This window comes from Stegostoma tigrinum, chromosome 4 (genome assembly GCF_030684315.1).
Source record: "Stegostoma tigrinum isolate sSteTig4 chromosome 4, sSteTig4.hap1, whole genome shotgun sequence".
In the NCBI taxonomy this organism is placed as follows: domain Eukaryota; kingdom Metazoa; phylum Chordata; class Chondrichthyes; order Orectolobiformes; family Stegostomatidae; genus Stegostoma; species Stegostoma tigrinum.
In genome coordinates, this window is record NC_081357.1 from 96386610 (window position 1) to 96408722 (window position 22113).

A 22113-nucleotide genomic window follows, 5' to 3' on the forward strand; every position below is an offset into this window, starting at 1 on the left:
TTTCAAATTTCTGGTTAGAAGTAGTTTGGTATTAAACATTTCCTGTCAGGTCTTTTTTTTTCTGAAGCTTTCAATTACGTCGGGAGTTTGTCACCAATCATGTATAATGCTGTCAGTGGACCACATCTTGGGCCCCTGGTCCAAATTCTATTCTGACCCTGAGAAATAGCTAGAACATTGATAGGCTGAAGTCAGTGTAGGGATGGTCCATAAGAAACACCTGTGAGGTAATCATATGCGAAGATATAAGGGAACGAAAATGGTAGATCTTTAAACCTAACAGAATAGGACAAAAGAGCATAAACTCAGATTAGGAAAAGATCATTTTCTGTCCACCATCTGGAAATTCTTTTACACACAGAGTGAGCAAGACCTGGAATGAACTCCTGGCGGACTGTGGACAGAATGTCCTAGAATCATTTAAAAACTAATCAGATGAACCAATGGGAAACAGCCAGATCAAGATAGACTGGTCCAAAGTGGAGAACAATGAATTGAAGGCAAAATCCAGAAATTAATAATCTGACTAGTTTTACACAAGTGCTTCAATTTTAATGAAGAACAAAAGACAATTGTGTTTTCTTAATAACCAATAATCCACTGACAATTTTCAGAATGAGCATATTTCAAAGTTTCAGTGCAAGGGCTTAACATCTCCAACTGAACATATTCCTGCAGAATTCATTACAGAATCTTCCAATTCTAACCACCCCATTCATTCAAACAATCTGTTTCCTGTCTCTACAATCAATGTCAAACAATTAAAACACAATTCTTTTTAAGTGGCCTGCAATGGCTCACAGCAGTGCACAAGACATTAAATTTTCATTCTTAAAGAATCCAAGACAATACTAGAAGGTTGGTGAATCAGTATTTTTCCTTCAAAAAGAATTTCCCCATCCTTCTTCAAATGTCTGTTTCTGGGCTGTTTGGAGCACTAAGTACATACAAATATGGTCAGTGGTCAACAAACACAGTATTGTAAAGATACATGTCTCTGTTATAAACAAGAACAGGTGCAAAGACTTCTAAGTAGATCTTCAAAAAAGATGTTTTTTTGAAAGGTTGAAAGAAATGGTGTAAAACAAAGCTGTAATATATCAAAGGGATAGCGAGTCAATTGGGTTTGTATCATGTGAGACTTGCTGAGTACTGGACACACGGTTATCTGAATGCATGATCACCAGATCAAAAGTTAAACAGTGAAATTAATTTTTAATCAATTTATATTTAGCATCCAGACGCAGTGTGGTTGTGTTGAAGAACTGAAAGACATGTATTACTGAATATTATGTATTTATTCCTGTTGATTTTAGATCAAAAAGATCTCAGATGGTGGAAGGAGGTCCCATATTCCATTAGATTTTCTGTTTCCAGAACATACGCCAATGTATCTCCTTGTTGCAAATTCATTAGACCATGTCCAGCATTCTGACCTCATCTTGCTCCAGCTGCAGATTATCCTCCATGTAAATGAACTATTTAAAAACTTAGGGAGCAGGGTTAGATAATTTATCCCCTTTAAATATGATCATGCCTGATCTCATTTGGGCCTCAACTCCATGTTCCTGCCCACTCCCAATAACACTTCAATCCATTAATAATTAAAAATCTATCCATCTCCTCCTTAACCTTATGAAGCAGGCCATTCGATCCATTGAGGCCACACCAACCCTCCGAAGAGCATCACATCCAGACCCAGTCCTTACCCTATCACTGTAACCCTGCATTTCCCATGGCTAATCCACCTAACCTCCACATCTCTGGACTCCATGGCCAATCCACATCTTTGGTCTCTGCGAGGAAGCCAGAGTATCTGGAGAAAAGCCACACTGACAGGGGTAGAACGTATATATGCCACGCAGACAGTTGCACAAGATTGGAATTAAATCCAGGTCTCTGGTGCTGTGAGGCAGTAGTGCTAAACCACTGAGCTGCTTTACCATCATAATCAATGTCCTGGAATCCATCATATTCTAAGTTAATGAATTCAACAGATTCATGACCTCTTGAGAGAAGTGACTTCGTATCTGTTTTAGATCTGCTACCCTTTATCTTAAAAGAGGCAACCATGGCTGACAAGGCAAATCAGGGACAGCATAAAAGTGAACAAGAAAGCATACAATGTGGTGAAGATTACTGGGAATCCTTAAAGAACATCAGAGGATAAGTAAAAATGCAATGGGGGAAGAAGATGAAATATGAGGCTGAGGTAACTAGTAAATAAAAAGCTAGCAAGAGTTTTTTTTAGATATATAAAAGGTAAGAGTGAGGCAAGAGTGAACATTGTACCTCTGGAAAATTAGGCTGGAGAAGTAGTAATGAGGAACTAAGAAATGGTGGAGGAACTGAATTGTTACTTTGCATCAGTTGTAACAGTGGAAGATAACAACACACCAGAACAACAGAATGAGCGGACATGTGTGAGTATAGTGGCCATTACTGAGGAGAAAGTGCTGGGGAAGCGGAAAGGTCTGAAAATGGATAAATACTGCTATCTTGATAAGTGTCCATATTACATTAGAGGAGGAGCTGGATGCCTTAAAACATGTAAAGGTGGGTAAATCTTTGGGACCTGATCAGGTGTACCCTAGAACTTTGTGGGAAGGTAGGAAAGTGACTTCTGGGACTCATGCTGAGATATTTGTATCATTAATAGCCACGGGTGAGGTGCCAGAACACTGGTGATTGGCAAAAGTGGTGCCATTATTAACAAAGGTGGTAAGGAAAATCCAGGGAACTATAGACCGGTGAGCCTGACATCGGTGTTGGATAAATTGTTGCAGCGCGTTCTGAGGGATTTACATATATTTGGAAAGGGAAGAATTGATCGGGGATAGTCAACAGCTTTGTGTGTGGGAAATTGTATCTTACTAACTTGATTGAGTTTTTTGAAGAAGTGACAAAGAAAATCGATGAAGGCAGACAGTGAGTATTGTCTAGATGGACTTCAGCAAGGTGTTTGATGAAGTTACATGTAGTAGACTGATTAGCAAGGTTAGATCATATGGAATACAGGGAGAACTAGTCAAGGTGGGAAACAGAGATTGGTGGTAGAGGGTTACATTTTGGATTCAGAAGGCCCACGACAAGTGTTGCAAGGTTCAATCTGCGTCCACTTTTGTTTGTCATTTATGTAAATGATTTAGATGTGAATATAGGAGGCATAGTTAGTAAGTTTGCAGGTGACACCAAAATTGGTGGTGAAATGGATAGCAAAGAAGGTTACATCTGAATACAATGAGACTGTGATCAGATGGACCGGTCAGAGTGACAGATGGAGTTTAATTTGGATAAATGTGAGGTGCTGCACTTTGGAAAGGCAAATCAGGCAGGACTTATATACTTAATGGTAAGGTCCTGGAAAAGTGATGCCAACAAAGAGACCTTGGGTGCAGATTCACAGTTCCTTGAAAGTGAAATTGCAGGTAGAAAGGTAGTAAAGAAGGCATTTGGTATGCTTACCTCTATTGGTCAGTGCAGTGACTCAAGGAATTGGGAGGCCATGTGTGCCTACACAGAACATTGTTTTAGGCCACTTTTGGAATACTGCATTCTATCCTGGACTCCTTGCTGTGGGAAAGCTCTTGTTAAACCTGAAAGGGTTAGGAAGAGATTTATAAGGACGTTGCGCGGGTAGGAGGATTTGAGCTTTAGGGAGAGGCTGAATAGACTGGAGCTGTTTTCCCTGGATCGTCAGAGGCTAAGAGGTAACCTTATGGAAGTTTATAAAATGATGGGAGACATGGATAGGGTGAATAGCCCAGGTGATTTCCCCAGGGGAGGGGAGTTCAAAACTAGCATTCAGTTGTGTTCAGTTCTGATTGCTACATTACAAGAAGGATGTGGAGACTTTGGAAAGGGTGCAGAACAGGATGCTGCCTGAAATAGAATGTATTAGCTGTAAGGAGATGCTAGAAAAACTGGGGTTGTTTTCTCTGGAGTGGCAGAAGCTGAGAGGATAAGAAGTCAGTAAATTTATGAGATGCATAGATGGGGTTGATGGTCAGAATCTTTTACCCAGAGTTGATATCTCTAAAACTTGGGAGCATGCATTTAAGGTGAGAGGGGGAAAGTTCAAAGGAGATGTGAAGGGCAAGTTTAACATGGAGAGTGGTAGGAGTCTGGAATATGCTGCCTGGTGTGGTGGATAGGGGCGTTTAAGGGACTTTTAGATAAGCACATGAATATGCGATCATTGGAAGGATATCGACCAAGGGCAGGCAGAAGGGATCGGTTTAATTTGGCATCATGTTTCGCACAACCTCATTGACTGAAGGGTCTGTTCCTGCAGTATACAATTCTGTGTTCTATGTTAGATGGCATACGTTTAAGGTGAGACAGGAAAGATTTAAAATGGACCTAAGGGGAAATCTTTTCGTGCAGAGGGTGGTGCATGTATGGAATGAGCTGCCAGAGGAGGTGGTGGAGGCTGGTACAATTACCACATTTAAAAGACATACAAATGTGTATATGAATAGGAAGGGTTTAGAGGGAAATGGGCCAAATTCTGGAAAATGGGACTCAATTAATTTAGGACATCTGTCAGCATGAACGAGTTGGACTGTAAGGTCTGTTTCCATGCTGTCCATCTCTATGACTCTATTTCACACGGACCAGATGGACTACACCCCAGAGTTCTGAAGAAGATAGCTGAGGAGATTGTGGGGGCTTTGGTGGTGATCTTTCAGGAATTAATGGAATCAGGGAGATTAATAGAGTACTAGAAAATGGCAATGTAACATCCCTGTTTAAGAAGGGACAGGGGAGGAAATCAGGAAGTTATAGGCCAGTTAGCCTGACCTTGGTTGTTGGTAAGATTTCAGAGAATCCATGATTAAGGATGAGACTGCAAAGTACTTGGAAAGGTGTAGTAAATTGGGGCTAAAACAGCATAGCTTTCTCAAGGGGAGGTCATGCCTGACCAACCAGTCAGAATTCTTTGAGGACGTAATGAGCAATTTAGGCAAAAGAGAACCAGTGGATGTGATCTATTTGGATATTCAGAAGACCTCTGACGAGGTGCTATACAGACGGCTGCTCAGTAAGATAAGATCCCATGGTGTTAGAGGCAGGATACTGGCATGAATTGAGGCTTGGCTCATTGGCAGAAGTTAGAGAGTGGAGATGCAGGGATATTTTAGAGGATGGCACCTGATGGAGTTCCGCAGGGGCCAGTGTTGGAACCACAACTATTCTTAATATACATTAACGATCTGGATGAAGGGACTGAAGGCATTGTTGCTAAGTTTTCGGATGACACAAAGATAGGGTGAGGGACATGTAGTGTTGAAGAGGCAGGAGACTGCAGAAGAACTTATACAGGATAGGAGATGAGTGAAATGCCAGATGGAATACAGTGTAGGAAAGTGTGAGTGTGTGCACTTTGGTAGGAAGAATAGAGGTATAGACTACTTTCTAAAAGGGGAAAGGCTTTGGAAATCCGGAGCACAAAGAGACTCAAGAGAATCCTGAACAAGGATTCTTAAGGTTCAGATGCAGGTTCAGTTGACAGTAGAAATGTAAATATAGTGTTGGCATTCGTTTCAAGAGGGCTAGATACAAGAGCAGTGATGTGCCACTGAAAATGTATAAAAATCTCTCATCAGACTGGATTTGGGACATTCTGAGCAGTTTTGAACTCTGTATCTAAGCAACAATATTCGGGTCATGGATGGGTCCAGAGGTTGACAAGAATGATCCCAAGAGTGAAGGACTTGAAGAGCAGTTGAAAACTCTGGGTCTGTACTCAACGGCGTTTAGAAGGATGAGAGGGATTTCATTGAAACTTACAGAATACTAGGCGGCCTAAATACAGTGGACATGGAAAAGATGTTTCCATGAGTAAGAAATATTATAACCTAGGCGCACAACCTCAAAGTGAAGAGAGAATGCTTTAGAATTGAGATGATGAGGAATTTCTTCAGCCAGAGGGAGGTCAATCTGTGGAACTCTAGCTATAGAAGGTTCTGGAGGCCAAATCATGGAGTGTACTTAAGACAGAGATAGATAGGTTATTGATTAACCATGGGGATTAAAGGGTACAAAGAGAAGGCAGGAGAATGGGGATGAGAAGTATCATCAGCGACGGCTGAATAGTGGAGCAGACTTGATTTAACGATGGCCTAGTTCTGCTCCTATACCTTATAGTCTCACTATGAACATCTTGCCCTATATCCGTCCTTCACAACCTTGGACCTTGGATTTAAAACAAAAACGAAAACAGGAATTGCTTGAGAAACTCAGTAGGTGTGGCAGCATCTGTGGATAAAAATCAGAGTTGACACTTCCAGTCCAGTGACCCCTTTTCAGAATACCAGGCCTGCTGCGTTTCTCCAACAATGTCTGTTTTTCCTTAAGATCCACAGTTTTTTCTTTTATTTTGGATTTAAAATTCTTATTCAAACGTTTAAATTCTTGGCCTCATCACTCCTTCGTCACTGTAGCCTGAATCCCAATAACCTAGTGAACTCAGCATTCCTATGAATCTGGCCTTAGTGGCAGTCATGCTTTCAGATGTCCAGGCCCTAAGGTTCACAATTTGTTTCTTAAAACTTTCTGTCTGCCTGCCTAACTAAAATGCTCCTTAAAACCTACTTTGACCCAAGACTTGGCCACCATTCTTAATTAATTCTTATATAACATAGCATCAGGACTGATTCAAAATGTAATTATAAAGTGAGATATGGTGAGCACTTTCCTGTATGAACATGAATCATTTGAAAATCATTTAAGATGATTTCATTATCTTAAAATGCCAAGGTTCTGCTGCTCCTCTCTGTACAATCTTAAAAGCCTGAGTGGCCTGCTCACATCATGATATCCTTAAGTTAAGTATTGTACCACTTCAGAATGTACAGCAATTATTTGTTTTGTGCACTGGGATTGTTTTACAATGGTGTGTTGTTTGTTGGCAGTTTTGAAATGTATTCTATTAAATGTTAGCGTTTTTAAGGGGCAGCTCCTCGCAAAAAATTCTCCATTGTAAAATGGTCAACACAAATTCACATTTAAGTAAATTCTCATGATATTTGTAATGTATCTGAATTGTATTGGTCACTTCATTGAGGAAAACTGAAATAACTGATCCTCAATTTCAATATTCCTGAATTTAGTCTTCACTCACTCCTGGAACAATTTCCTTATCACAAAGCTCCCACCCTGCTTTAGTGTACCATAACTATAAAGGATGTACTGGACAGAAATTATTAGAAACTGTCTCCCCAATGTAATAGAAGGAATTTAAGCAATTGCAGAATTTCTAAACACTGATATGCTGGGATGTCTCAAACCAGAAGTGAACTCTTTCTCACATGATCATAACAATCTCATCCAAAGGTGAGCCTCATCCATTTGAGTGACAAAGCTTATCTGAGTTCAATCCCCAGTTGAGACAATGTGTATCAACAACAGTTTGTAGTAAAATGTTGCAAGGCACTTTACAGGAGAGTTTGCAAATAGAATTTAATATGTAGGGGATATTAGGCCAGGTGACCAAAACCTGATTTCAAGAAATGTACTGTATTAAAAGAAAGAGTGTAAGAGAGATTATGGAATAATATCCAGAGGCTGGGGTCCTATTAGCTGAATGCATTATACATAAATTATGGAACAGTTAAAATCAGGAATGCTTATGTGACCAGAATTGGAGCAAGGTAAGAATCTTGGAGGATTGTGAAGTTGGAGGAAATTACACTGGTAAGAGTGAAACCATGGAAGGACTTTAAAACAAGGATGTGAATTTTAATATCAATCAACAGTCAACACAGGTCAGTCAGCAAAGGCCAAATAGCTAAGCAGGATCTGTGGCAAGTGAAGGCACAGCAAAAACGTCGCACAACCTCAAATTTATGAAGGGTTCAAAGTCAGAGTACAGATAGGAGAGTTTTCAAATAATTAAGCCTAGAGTGACAGAAGCATAGCTGCGGATTTCAGCAGCAAATGAAACGGGAGTGAGTTGGGCAATAGAATAAGACTGGTAGTCTTAGTCATGGCGGCCAGAGGGTCATCTCCGGATCAGATGTGACACCAAGCTTCCATCAGCCTGATTCAATTTCAAGCTTGAAATTGTCTAATTCTAACTCTGGGGAAAGGCTGAACAGGTTGGAGTTCTCTTCTCTAGGGAAGTGAGCCCACCTGATAATAAGTATCCAAAATAATCAGAAGATTCGTCAGATAGACATAGAGAAGACTGAAACTGTCGACTGAATTTAAGATTATCACTAATAGATCTACTTGAGAATTCAGAAGAAATGGCTTTAGCTAAGAGGAGTTTGAATGTAAAACAAACTATCAAGGACTTTCTGATGTGAATAATGTAGATACATGTAAGTAGAATCTGCAAGAGTACATGAGGGAAAGAGGAGCAGATGGAAATGCTGACAGGTGAAGTAAAATGGGAGGGGGCCTACTAGGAACATAAACACAAATACGAACTAATTGGGTTCAATGATCTAATTCTGTACTACAAATATTAAGTTACAGACATGCATTCATGCCCTAGCTTATTTAATATTTGCATTTATTCTGTTTTAGTTACGGCAATGTTAGACTAGGAAGCATGTCAATAACATGTTCAGATTAGCTGAAATGTATTAGGTTTATCCTTAAGAGCATTTTTCCCCTAAAATGTTACTTTTGTTACTGAATGATAGTCCAACTTCATAGTAAATATTTTTGAACATATGCCTTGTGTACTTTTTCTCTTTGCATGCACATTTAATACTGTTGTTCAGTCTCCACTGTATAATCTGTAAAAATAAAATGGACATACGTAGCTTCCCTCTAAAGCCAGTACTTGCTGCCACCGGGCAATTGTGCTTTTAACGTTTTATATTTAACATACAAAACAAGAAACACTCTAGTTAGAAAAAGTCATCTAAATACTTATGCTTCTTTTAAAAAGTGAAGTTACTGTTAAATCCTTTATGATTGTGCAATTGAAACAAGTCTGTGTTGGCACAACTATAGTAAACGTAAAACACTCAGTAAGGTTCATTCCCCTAGAACTGGAACAAATAATTACAGCATGCACATGTGACAATCCCAACACCTGTGATCTTCTGTTTAGACACAGTAGTTCTTGCTTCACTCCAAACCCCCCACCCTGTTCTCCCCAAATCCAACTGATATCTATCAGAGGATGACGCAGAAGAACTTCTTCTCTCTGAATGGGTTTTCAGAAGCTGGCAGTGGGGCGATAAGTGGATCATCCCTAAGGTGAGCATCACAGTAAGCCATCAGGTCAGCTGATGCCTTTGATACCTAGAACATGTCAAAGAAAGACCAGTGTTAGAAATGGTTTTGCCTGAGTGATGTGCTGGGGAGAAAAGATTCTGGCTGAACTGCTGTCATTATCGTAGTTTTTCTTTTATTTGTTCTTGGTATATAAACCTTTGCTGGGCCATTGAGAATGGCCTACTTAAATTTAAACTGCTGGAGTCCATCTGGTATAGGTATGCCCATCTTCCTTTGAATGAATTCCAGAGGAGTTGGTGGTGTAGTGGTAATGTCAGTGGACTAGCAATCCAAAATCCCAGGCAAATGTTCTGGGCACATAGAATTGAATCTCACAATGGCTGATGGCAAAATTTGAAAATAATAAACACCACCTACAATGGAGAACTAGCCTAATTACAACATACAACCATTGTTTATTCACATGAAATCCTATCTAGCTCACTAATTTCCTAAATGTGAGGAAATTTATTGTCCTTACCTGGTCTGGCCTACATGTGACTCCAGACCCACATCAATGTAGTTTACTGTGGACTGGCATCTGGGTAATTAGAACACCACAACGCTCTGAGGTAGATTATTTGAAAGGTTAATGATCTGTTGATAAAGAAATTTCACTTCATATCAGTCCTGAATAATTAGCTCCTTATTCTGAGACTCTGCTACTTTGTTCAGAATCTTGCATGGTTTAATAAGATCTTCTCTCATTTCTCTAAACTTTTAAGGTCCATTTTATTCAGCCTCATCACAGGCAACCCTTTAACTTCAGGAATCAATCTGGGGAACATTTGGCTGTCATGCCTCCTAGGCAAGTATAAGTTTTCTTAGAGAGATCACAACATCCTGATACTACTTCAGATATGGTCTCGCCAAAACTCTATATAGTTTAGTAATTTATTCTTGTATTCCAGTCCCCTTGCAATCAAAGCTAACATGCTATTTGCCTTTTTAAATTTCTTGCTGTAGCTCCATGTTAATTTTGTCTCCCTTGTACAGGTGCACTAATGACCTTCTGAAAATTGACATTTAGAAGTATCATGCCTTTAAAAGTACATTCTGATTTTCTATTCTTACTACCAAATTGTGTAACCTCACACTTCACTATATTATACACCATCTATTACCATGCTGCCCAGTCACTCACCCTGTCAATATATACATTTGCAGTTACTAAGTCTTCCTTGCAGCTTATATTTCTACCTAACTTTGTGTCATCAGCAAACCTGAATGCATCACTCTTGGTTTTTTTCATCTGAGATGTTACTTTCATTTGTAATATCTAGAACATTAACTCTGCTCCTTGTGACGTTCCACTAGTTGAACTGAAATTGAAAATACTTTGGTTATTTCTACTTTCTGCTTCTGGACCATTCATTCACCAATCCTCCATTCATGGTTATCTATCACCCTCAGTTCCATGAGACCTTATTTTCTAAATTAACATTTCATGTGGCATTTTAATTTTTTTTGGAAATCCAAGTATACTGCAATTACTGGTCCAAAAAGAAAAAATGAACACTGGAGATCTGGAACAAAAACAGAAATAGCTGGAGAAGGGTTCTGAGGAAGGGTCACTGGACCTGAAATGTTGACACTGTTTTCTCTCTACAGATGCTGCCAGACCTACTGAGTTTCTCCAGCTATTTCTGTTTTTGTTTTGTAATTCTAAGTTATTTGGCATGTATCCTAATTATTACATCCTCTAAGAAACTCAAACAAATTTCCCAAACAGGAGTTTTGTTTTAAAAAATCGTATTGACTTGTTCTCATCATATTATTCTTTATGCATTGTTAAGACTCTCTTAATATTAGCTTCCAGCACTTTCTAGAAGATGTCGTCAGGCTAACTGGCCTATAGTTTTCTGCCTTCTCACACTCTGCTTTCCTAAAAAGATCTGCTGAGATTGTTCTAGAATGTAGAGAATTATGTAAGTTCATAGCCTATACAGTCATCATCTTTGCAACAATATATTGTAGAATTCTGGGATGTAGACCTTGGGGAATGAGGTCCTGTGGATTTTTCAGACTTTAGTCTCCCATGTTTCTCCAGCACTTCTGTATAGTAATAACCAAGGATTTCTCACTCCTTTTAGTCCCTTAGTTTGTCTCTCTGTAACCATATACACTGGGATATTACTTTTATTGCCTACTGTAAAGACAGACTCAAAATATTAGTTGAATGTCTCTGCCATTTCCTTATTCCCATGACAATTCATAACAAATATTAGCTATTCTTTATTACCGTCTGTCTTCATATTCCTGCCTAATCTCATATTCTGTATTTTCCCTTTATATCAACTTTTCTGGATTCTAAAACACTCCCAAGTCCTCAGACTTCCCACTATTCTTTCCAACATTATATACGATACTTAAAATATAATACCACACTTAGAGATAGTAAGAACTGCCAATACTGGAGTCAGAGATAACACAGTGTGGAGCTGGAGGAGGACAGCAGGCCAGGCAGCATCAGAGGAGCAGGGAAGTTGATGTTTCAGGTCAGGTCTCTTCTTCAGAAATGGGGGAGAGGGAAGGGAGCTCCAAAATAAATAGAGGAGGGGTGGGGCTGGGGAAGGTAGGTGGAGTGATGTTAGGTAAGTGCAGATAGGCTGTGGGGGGAATTTGTCAGTGAGGTGGGAGGGACGGATAGGTGGGAAAGAAGATGGAGAGGTTGTATCAGGCCAAGGAGGTGGGGATGAGAGGGAGGGTTGGTCATAGGATGAGGCCAGGGGTGGGAGATTTTGAAACTGGTAAAGTCCACATTGAGACCATTAGGTTGTAGGATTCCAAGGCGGAATATGAGGTGTTGCTCCTCCAGTTTCTGGGTGGCGTCATTGTGAGGAGGCCCAGGCTGGACATGGCGCCCAGACAGTGGGAGAGGGAGTTGAAATGGTTTGCAACCAGAAGGCATTGTCGTTTGTCACAAGTAGAGGACAGGTGCTCTACAAAGCGGTCTCCGAACCTCCAGTTGGTCTCACTGATGTAGGGGAGGCCACATCAGGAGGAGCAGATGGAGTAGACCACATTGACGGATGTGCAGGTGAACCTCTGATGTGAAAGGTTCGTTTGGTGCCTTGGATGGAGGTGAGGGGGTGGTGTGGGGGCAGATGTAGCACTTCTCACTGTTGCAGGGAATGGTGCCTCGGGTGGTGGGGCTAGTGGGGAGTGTGGAGTGGATGAGGGAGTCAAGGAGGGAGCAGTCCCTATGGAAAGCAGATGGGGTGGGGAGGGAAATATATCTTTGGTCGTGGCGTCAGATTCAGCTGGTGGAAGTGTCGGAAACTGATATGTGGGATACGGAGGTTAGTGGGGTGATACATGAGGGAGGTTCTCCCTTTGTTTTTGTTGCAGGGAGGGGATGTGAGGGCAGACGTGTGGGAAACGCAAGGAATGTTGTCAACAGCATTTTCAACCACCGAAGGGGGAAAGTTGCAGTCCTTGAAATAAGAGACATCTGAGATGTTCAGGGTGGAACGCCCCATCTCAGTGGCAGATGTAGTGGAGGCAGAGAAATTGTGAGTAGGGGATCGCAGTCTTGCAGGAAGGTGGGTGAGAGGAGGTGTAGTCTAAGTAACTTTGGGAGTTGGTGGGCTTGAAATAGATGTCAGCTTTGAGGCGGTGACCAGAGATGGAGACAGATAGGTCCAGGAAGGAGAGGGAGGTATCCGAGATGGTCCAGGTTAACCTGAGGTTGGGATGAAAAGTGTTAGCAAAGTTGATGAGTTGTTCAAGCTCCTCATGGCACCACACTTAATTGCCTTAGTAGATCACAGATGGATCTCTCTTGCTATATTTTTATTAAACATGAATTGTTGCATACTGTTTTTTCGGTACTGTACCATTTAGTTTATTCACTCAATGAATCTTACCTAGCGCTTACTTCATATCTACTTAATTGGCTATATTTACATTTAAGATTCTTGTTTGAGATTTCAGCATGTCATTTTTCATTAGTATTGAATTCAATTGTACTATCATCATTTCCTAGCTCTCTTATTATGAGATTAAAAGATTACTGGGGCTTCTTGATGCCACAAATGGTCACATGGATACAACAGTTGGTCAGAAACTATCTTGACGTCAAGAACAGCCAGTCTTGCCTCATCTCGAGTCTATCTCTTCTGCCCACATTTAGGTCAAGACTGTGAAGAGGTCAAATGCCAAATGATCCTTGCAGAATGATGAACAAGTTATGATGCTGAATTGCACTTGTCTCATTTTGTGGACAAGTCATACGTGGGTAACTTTCTATATTGCCTGTTCATGCCAATATTACAGCAATACATTGTAGTTTGGCTCTGAGCTAAGCTAGTTCTGTAGCACACAGTCTTTAATACTGCAGCCAGAATATCATCAGGGTTCATAATCATTGCAGTATCCTGGGCATTCAACCATTTCTTGATCTTGCAATCAAATTAACTGGGACGGTGGGGACCTCAAGAAGAGGCTAAGATGGATCAGCCACTTGGCACTTCTAATTGAAGATTGTTGCAAAAACTACAGCCTCATCTTTTGCCTAATTTGTTGGACTGGAGATGTTTGTGGGGTCCCTTCTCCTGTTGATTGTCCATTGCCATTCTTAACTGAATATGGGAGCACTGCAGAGCTTTGACCTCATCTGCTTATATGGGATCACTTAGCCATTGCTGTAACATGCTGTTTTGCATCCGTGCAGGTCTATTTTTGTTGCTTCACGTTTATGCAAGTCTATGTTGTGGCTTTGTCAGGTTGGCATCTCATTTTTAGACATGCATAATGCTGCTTTTGGTGTGCTCTTCAACATGCCTCATTAATGCAGTGTTGGTCCTGGCTTATGCTGGATCAGGAGGTTGCAGGTTTTGTTTTAATACAAATCTGCTATTGATGGTCTGTAGCATGTCATGGATGCCATATTTAAGCCGTCACATTTGTCTCCAATCTGTCTCATTTAGAAGTATTGCACTGCAAAACAATTGAGGATGTCTTCTGTGTTCAAGACTTCATGGGCATTTCCACCATTACTGCAGGGACAGATGAGTTTCTGACTGCTAGATTGTTGAGATTGAGACTTGTAGTTTTTTCTCACTCTTACTGGTTCACTCACCACCAATCTTGAAGGACTCAACCAGTATGGTCAGTACTGGTGCTGCTGAGCCACTCTTGTTGAGAAAAATTGAAGATCTCCAACTAGAATACATTTTGTGGCTTTATTGCTCATAGTACTTCTCCCAAGTGATGTTCAGTATGGACAGGCATCACCCAGACAGGAGATAAGTTAGGAGATGGACGGCACACTACAGCCTGCATTTATGTAACTGGAACAATACTCAAAAGGGTAAATTATCAGAACAGGTTGCTATTTGGCTGCATTCTCTTGCATATCAAAGTGATCATAGTGAGTGTCTGAAGCATAATAGGATTTAATAGGAACTGATCTCTCTGATGGAGAATCCATAACAGGGGGCACAAACTTAAACTTGAAGCCAGGTTATTTAGGGCATTGTCAGAAAGCACTTCTTCACACAAACGTTTGTGGAAATCCAGTGAAGCACATAGTAACAAATATTAGGTGGACGTAGATGGTTAAATGGAAATATATAGTGCTGATAAAATTTAATGGAGAGAAGTGTCAAGTTATATATTTTAGGAGAAAATAGACAAGAGACAATACAAACAAAATTGTACAATTTCAAACTGGGTGCATGAACATGGAAACCTGAGAGTTCAAATACCTCTTTGAAGAGGAAAGTTGAAACGTTGAAAGTTAAAAACCATAGAGGATCTTAAGATTTATAAATAGAGGCATGGGTTAGATAAGTTAGAAAGTGATACTGAATTTTGATCAATTATTTTCTCAGCTGGCATATTTTGTCCAATCTGAGTATCACACTTTAGGAAGGATATGAAGGTCTTGGAGAAGGTGCAGTAGGTATCTAAGACATTGGTAGCTAGTAATGAGAGAATAAATTATATGGAGTAACGAGAGTCATTTTACTTGAAACAAAGAATCTCAAGGGACAATCAAAAATAAAATTCAAAATTGAAGGGTCTTTGGGTGAGAAAGTAGAGGGAACACAATGGTACACAAATTCAAGGTATTTCATAAAGAAACAGAGGTGAATGGGGAAAATATATAATATTTGTACATCAAATTGTGAAGTTCTAGAATGTAATTCCTGAGAGGGTGATAAAAGCAGAATTTAAGCATAATGTTCAAAACGGAATTAGAAGAACAATTAAGGAGAAATAATTGCATGGCTATGTAAGATTAAAAACAGAATGCAACTAACTGGATAACTCTTTCCATGTGTCAAGAAGGGATGAAGAGCTAAACACCTCTCATGTTGCATGCTTCCTTTCCTCATTGATGTGGAAGCTCTCTGATTAGCTGTTCAACAGATGTCCAGCCACACACAAGCCCTTAAGACTAAATCAACCATTTTTGCAGCTGAGATATCAGTTCCTCCCAACCTCAATGGGAATACGGGGTGCACAAATTAGCAAAAAGCTGACATCAGTCTCTCAAATCAGAGCAGACACAATCCATGATAATAAAATGTGAGGCTGGATGAACACAGCAGGCCAAGCAGCATCTCAGGAGCACAAAAGCTGACGTTTCGGGCCTAGACCCTTCATCAGAGAGGGGGATGGGGGGAGGGAACTGGAATAAATAGGGAGAGAGGGGGAGGCGGACCGAAGATGGAGAGTAAAGAAGATAGGTGGAGAGGGTGTAGGTGGGGAGGTAGGGAGGGGATAGGTCAGTCCAGGGAAGACGGACAGGTCAAGGAGGTGGGATGAGGTTAGTAGGTAGCTGGGGGTGCGGCTTGGGGTGGGAGGAAGGGATGGGTGAGAGGAAGAACCGGTTAGGGAGGCAGAGACAGGTTGGACTGGTTTTGGGATGCAGTGGGTGGGGGGGAAGAGCTGGGCTGGTTGTGTGGTGCAGTGGGGGGAGGGGATGAACTGGGCTGGTTTAGGGATGCAGTGGGGGAAGGGGAGATTTTGAAACTGGTGAAGTCCACATTGATACCATATGGCTGCAGGGTTCCCAGGCGGAATATGAGTTGCTGTTCCTGCAACCTTCGGGTGGCATCATTGTGGCAGTGCAGGAGGCCCATGATGGACATGTCATCAAGAGAATGGGAGGGGGAGTGGAAATGGTTTGCGACTGGGAGGTGCAGTTGTTTGTTGCGAACTGAGCGGAGGTGTTCTGCAAAGCGGTCCCCAAGCCTCCGCTTGGTTTCCCCAATGTAGAGAAAGCCGCACCGGGTACAGTGGATACAGTATACCACATTGGCAGATGTGCAGGTGAACCTCTGCTTAATGTGGAATGTCATCTTGGGGCCTGGGATGGGGGTGAGGGAGGAGGTGTGGGGACAAGTGTAGCATTTCCTGCGGTTGCAGGGGAAGGTGCCGGGTGTGGTGGGGTTGGAGGGCAGTGTGGAGCGAACAAGGGAGTCACGGAGAGAGTGGTCTCTCCGGAAAGCAGACAGGGGTGGGGATGGAAAAATGTCTTGGGTGGTGGGGTCGGATTGTAAATGGCGGAAGTGTCGGAGGATAATGCGTTGTATCCGGACGTTGGTAGGGTGGTGTGTGAGAACGAGGGGGATCCTCTTGGGGCGGTTGTGGCGGGGGCGGGGTGTGAGGGATGTGTCGCGGGAAATGCGGGAGACGCGGTCAAGGGCGTTCTCAATCACCGTGGGGGGGAAGTTGCGGTCCTTAAAGAACTTGGACATCTGGGATGTGCGGGAGTGGAATGTCTTATCGTGGGAGCAGATGCGGCGGAGGCGGAGGAATTGGGAATAGGGCTCCACACTGCCCTCCAACCCCACCACACCCGGCACCTTCCCCTGCAACCGCAGGAAATGCTACACTTGTCCCCACACCTCCTCCCTCACCCCCATCCCAGGCCCCAAGATGACATTCCACATTAAGCAGAGGTTCACCTGCACATCTGCCAATGTGGTATACTGTATCCACTGTACCCGGTGCGGCTTTCTCTACATTGGGGAAACCAAGCGGAGGCTTGGGGACCGCTTTGCAGAACACCTCCGCTCAGTTCGCAACAAACAACTGCACCTCCCAGTCGCAAACCATTTCCACTCCCCCTCCCATTCTCTTGATGACATGTCCATCATGGGCCTCCTGCACTGCCACAATGATGCCACCCGAAGGTTGCAGGAACAGCAACTCATATTCCGCCTGGGAACCCTGCAGCCATATGGTATCAATGTGGACTTCACCAGTTTCAAAATCTCCCCTTCCCCCACTGCATCCCTAAACCAGCCCAGTTCATCCCCTCCCCCCACTGCACCACACAACCAGCCCAGCTCTTCCCCCCCACCCACTGCATCCCAAAACCAGTCCAACCTGTCTCTGCCTCCCTAACCGGTTCTTCCTCTCACCCATCCCTTCCTCCCACCCCAAGCCGCACCCCCAGCTACCTACTAACCTCATCCCACCTCCTTGACCTGTCCGTCTTCCCTGGACTGACCTATCCCCTCCCTACCTCCCCACCTACACCCTCTCCACCTATCTTCTTTACTCTCCATCTTCGGTCCGCCTCCCCCTCTCTCCCTATTTATTCCAGTTCCCTCCCCCCATCCCCCTCTCTGATGAAGGGTCTAGGCCCGAAACGTCAGCTTTTGTGCTCCTGAGATGCTGCTTGGCCTGCTGTGTTCATCCAGCCTCACATTTTATTATCTTGGAATCTCCAGCATCTGCAGTTCCCATTATCTCAGACACAATCCATTCCCTGGTTAATACAGACTCCACAGTTTCATCTTGGCGTTGACAGCCTTCATGAAGCAGTGTTGCCAGATTGAATGGAATACACCAGCTAAGGCCTGATCAACAATTTACGAATATTTAGTATAACTTTCTTACTTTTATAGCTCAAAATATATGAAGCAATCCAAACTACATTGACAGTCTGGCAATTCTTTCTGCGTCTTTTTAGCAATCAACATGTAAATATTCCCCATTTTTGAAAGTCAAAAATCACTGCTGATTAGCAGGATAAACAATGTTATGTAGCATCTTTAAAGCATGGCTATGCAGAAACATAATTAGATGCAAATTGAGATGAAACCTCAGAAGGAGATATTTGAACAGCTGATCAAAAGATTGTAAAAAGCTTCAGATTGCCTCAAGGCAGGAGAGATAAACAGAGGAATTTAAGGAAGGAATTCCAGAATTTGGGCATCTTAGCAGTGGTAGCCAAATGCAAGGGTACAATTTGTGGAAATCGGGGTCATGCAAAATCTTGGAAAGTTGGAGTGAACGAAGGCAGTCGCAGAATTAGGAAGGGGCAAGGCTGTGCATAGATTTGAACACAAGGACAACATTTCACATTTCAGGCATTGTTACATCAATGTCAATTTGTAAAAATGCCACACTGATAGCATCAGGTTCTTTATTCATTCACAGGATGTGGGCAGCACTGGTTGGACCAGCACTTCTTGCCCATCCTACCTTGAAAAGATGGTGATAAGCTAGTCAGTGTCAGGTAGAATTAGCTATTTGTAGGGCATCATTTACAAAAAAATGATTTTGTTTTCACTACAACATTAAGAAAAATACAGGCTATGATAAATATGATTTGTTGATGAGCTGTCAGAGTACTCATAGTTGGGAAAGATTGGGAATTGTTGATTTAAAAAGCCTGTGTGAAATCCTGGGAGCTTCCCTATAATTATGCTGGAAGCTTCTGTGATGGTAGGAAAACCTTCTCATCAAAACCATAATTTCCCTGAAAAGATGCAGCTTTGTGTGTTGCATGTTCTAAGTGTCTATATGCAACTACCCTGTTCTGTTCCCTACTGTCATCTGATGATAAGTCTGTCAACTCCTAGTGAGAGCAAATCAAACGCAGCCAGAATATTGAAGGACGTGTCAAACATGCAAGTAAAAAACTATCACAGACAATGTAGAATTCTGGCAGTGCAAAAGCATCTAATTAAGATGTTTAGTGCTCGTTTTGGGGAGTTTCAAAATTGTAAAGACAAGCAATGGCTGTATAATCTCTTTATTTAGCCATAAGAACTAAAAGACAGTCATTTTCATACAACCAGGGAGGTTAATGAGGCAAAAAAAAAGTGTGTTGAAGCGGTTTGGATTTTATGAAATTATTTTCTCTCGCTTTTCAGTGCCTGGTGGGTGTACCATTATATTAAAATGTCTGTATTCAACCATAGCTTAGTGTAAGACATATAGTGTTAAAGAATACAGTAATATATCATTAAATGCTGTGTCATTATCACCCAAATGAGACATGGAAAGACTTTATGATTCAGTGGTACTCTTCTGCTTTGCAATCTAGTATTTTTTTTCTCTACCTGTGTTGAGTTGCCAACCCTCCAGGATTGTCCTGTAGTTAAACATTAACCTGTTGGATACTTAACAAAAAGGAGAAAACTAATATTGGTATCCTGAAAGTTGCTTTCAATTTTCCATTGAATATTATTTCTTTTAGTTGTAGCTTTACTGGAGATGGAGGGCACAAAGACACTTCAGAGAGCAGTTGAGTACAGAAAGTCGTGTGATAAAATCTTCAGGAATGACATCAGCTTGGGTTGATGTCAATGTTTACCCTTGGTTTAAAGAGATTTAACTGGTAATTCTTGATATTAACAAGAATTTGCTCTCAATTCGAACTGATTTCTTGGACATTATGCTCTAAGTAGGAAGCTGAGGATGTAGAAAAAGAGTGCAATGGGAATTGGCATGTTTCCAGAAGCTGGGAGATGGTGATAAGGAAGGAAATTTCATTGGTCAAGATCAGAATGGATGGGTGCAATATAGCAACGAAGAACTGCTGATGATGAGAAGCAAGAATTAAAGTGGATGAATGAAAGATTTGTGTAGGTACATCTTAACATGCAAAAAATGTCAAACAGGAAAAGACTAGCTGTTTCAAGCAGCCTGTCCAAACTGATATCTCATTAACAGTTTCAAGAGATTTGAGAATTCTGTAGATTCTGGAACAGTTCCAGCAGATAGGAAGATGGAACACCACCATTTTTAAAAGAAAGCAAGCAAGAAAATAGGCAGTTATAGACTAATTGGCCTAACATCAGTAATGGGAAAATGCTGATGCTATTGTAAAATATGTCATATTGCACACAGAATATACCAACAACATTTCACAAATTCAATGTAGATTTATGAAAGGGAAACCATGCCAAATAAGCCTGCAGTTTCTTGAGGATATAACTAGTAAAATAGATTAAGGAAAACCAGTAGATGTGGTGTATTTGGATTTTCAGAAAACTTGTGATAAAGATCTAGAGGGGAGGTTAATGTGCAAAATCAAAGCACAGTTGATTGATGGTAATACATTGGTGTGGCTTCAAAATTAGAAAGCATACAGGAAGCAGAAACGAAGAGTAAGTGAGTCTTTCTCTGAGTAGAAGGCAGTGACAAGTTGGGTACTGCAGGGATCAGTGCTTGATTCCCCAAGTATTTACAATATCAACAACTGGATAAGGCAATCAAATGTAATATTTTCAAGTTTGTTGATGACAGAAGACTGGATGGGATTGAGAGTGGTGAGAACAATGTAAAGTGACTTCAAAGTGATTTAGAATATTGAGTGAGCAAGCAAATGCATTGTGTACAATAAAATGTTGATAAGTGTTAAGTTGTTCACGGACCACAGGATTATTTAAGTGGTAGTAGTGTGGGAAAGGTTTATGTATAAAGGGACCTCACTGACTTTATGGGCACTTTTTAACAGCCTATTCATAGGTGTTATGAGAGACCTCTGGAGCAGGTGGGACTTAAATCCGGGCCTTCTAATTCAAAAGGTAGGGAAACTCCTGCTATGTCATAAGATTCCCTCCTGGGAGTCCTTGTACACTGGTCACTGAAAGCAAACGTGCAAGTACAGGAAACAGTTGGAAAGGCAAATGGTGTGCTACAAGAGGGTTGAATATAAGAATGGGTCTGACTGCAGCTGTATATGTCCTTGGTGAAACCACACCCATAGTAAAGTGTGCACATTTGGTCTCCTGACCAAAGAAAAGATACAATTGCCATTGAGAGTGTTTAACAAATGTTCACGAGATTGATGTTTGACCTGGCAGAATTGTTATGTGAGAATACATTGAGTTAATTTGTCCTGTATTGATTGAAGTTTAGAAAAAATGAGAGGGCATCTAATTGAAACAAATAAAATTTTGATTGGGCTGGACACATTGAATGCAGGAATGATATTTCCCTTGGCTGGGCAGTACAGAACATGGAGTCACTGTCTCAGCATATGGGATAGGCCATTTCAGACTGCAATCAGGAGAGGTGTTTTTCGTTCACAGGGTAGCAAGAAATGGAATTCTCTGCCACCGAAGGCTGTGGAGATGAAGTCATTGAATATGGTTGAAAAATAATCAGATAGATTTCTAGAGGCTAAGTGTGTCAAGGGTTATAGGTCGAGATCAGGAACAAACTCGAGGAATAGGTATGGCAATGTTGAATGATAGAGTAGGCTTGATTGACTGAATGGCCCTTCCTGCTTCTATGTTTCTAATGGGAGCACTGAAAAAGCAATTCAGAAACTCCAGGCACTTATGAGCAACAAATCTGAAACCTTCCTCTTCAAACCCTCTAGGTGACTGAGATTAGTCCAGGAGATTACATTGTACATGGTTTGGACCCTCTAGTATTCTCCTTTGGTGTAATCCAATCCCCACCCTAGTTAAAAATAAGTCCGATTCTCAAAGTTCTTGGTTTGTATATGTAGCTGGAAGAGATCATACTGAAACAGCAAGGCCATGGTAAGTTTTGGAAGTGAAGAAAAACCTTTTAATCCTGATTCTCGGAAGTGAAACAAAAGTTAAAGAATATTCTTTGGAAATGAACATACTAATCATCCTGCAGCTCCATTTTGAAGAAAATAAAACC

The 22113-nt window shown here is 41.4% G+C and overlaps 1 protein-coding gene across 5 annotated transcripts in view; it reads right to left on the reverse strand.

Annotated features, from left to right (window-relative positions):
- Positions 1-22113, reverse strand: part of LOC125452191 (guanine nucleotide-binding protein G(I)/G(S)/G(O) subunit gamma-4) — a 39424-nt gene continuing 17311 nt past the window's right edge. For 4 of the 5 annotated variants that reach the window (XM_048530299.2, XM_048530297.2, XM_048530298.2 and 1 more), the window contains one exon: positions 1-9264. In XM_048530299.2, the coding sequence (XP_048386256.1) occupies positions 9136-9264 (129 nt within the window). In that variant the 3' untranslated portion in view covers positions 1-9135. The remainder of the gene's footprint in view (positions 9265-22113) is intronic. The other variant, XM_048530296.2, reaches the window with a different exon arrangement.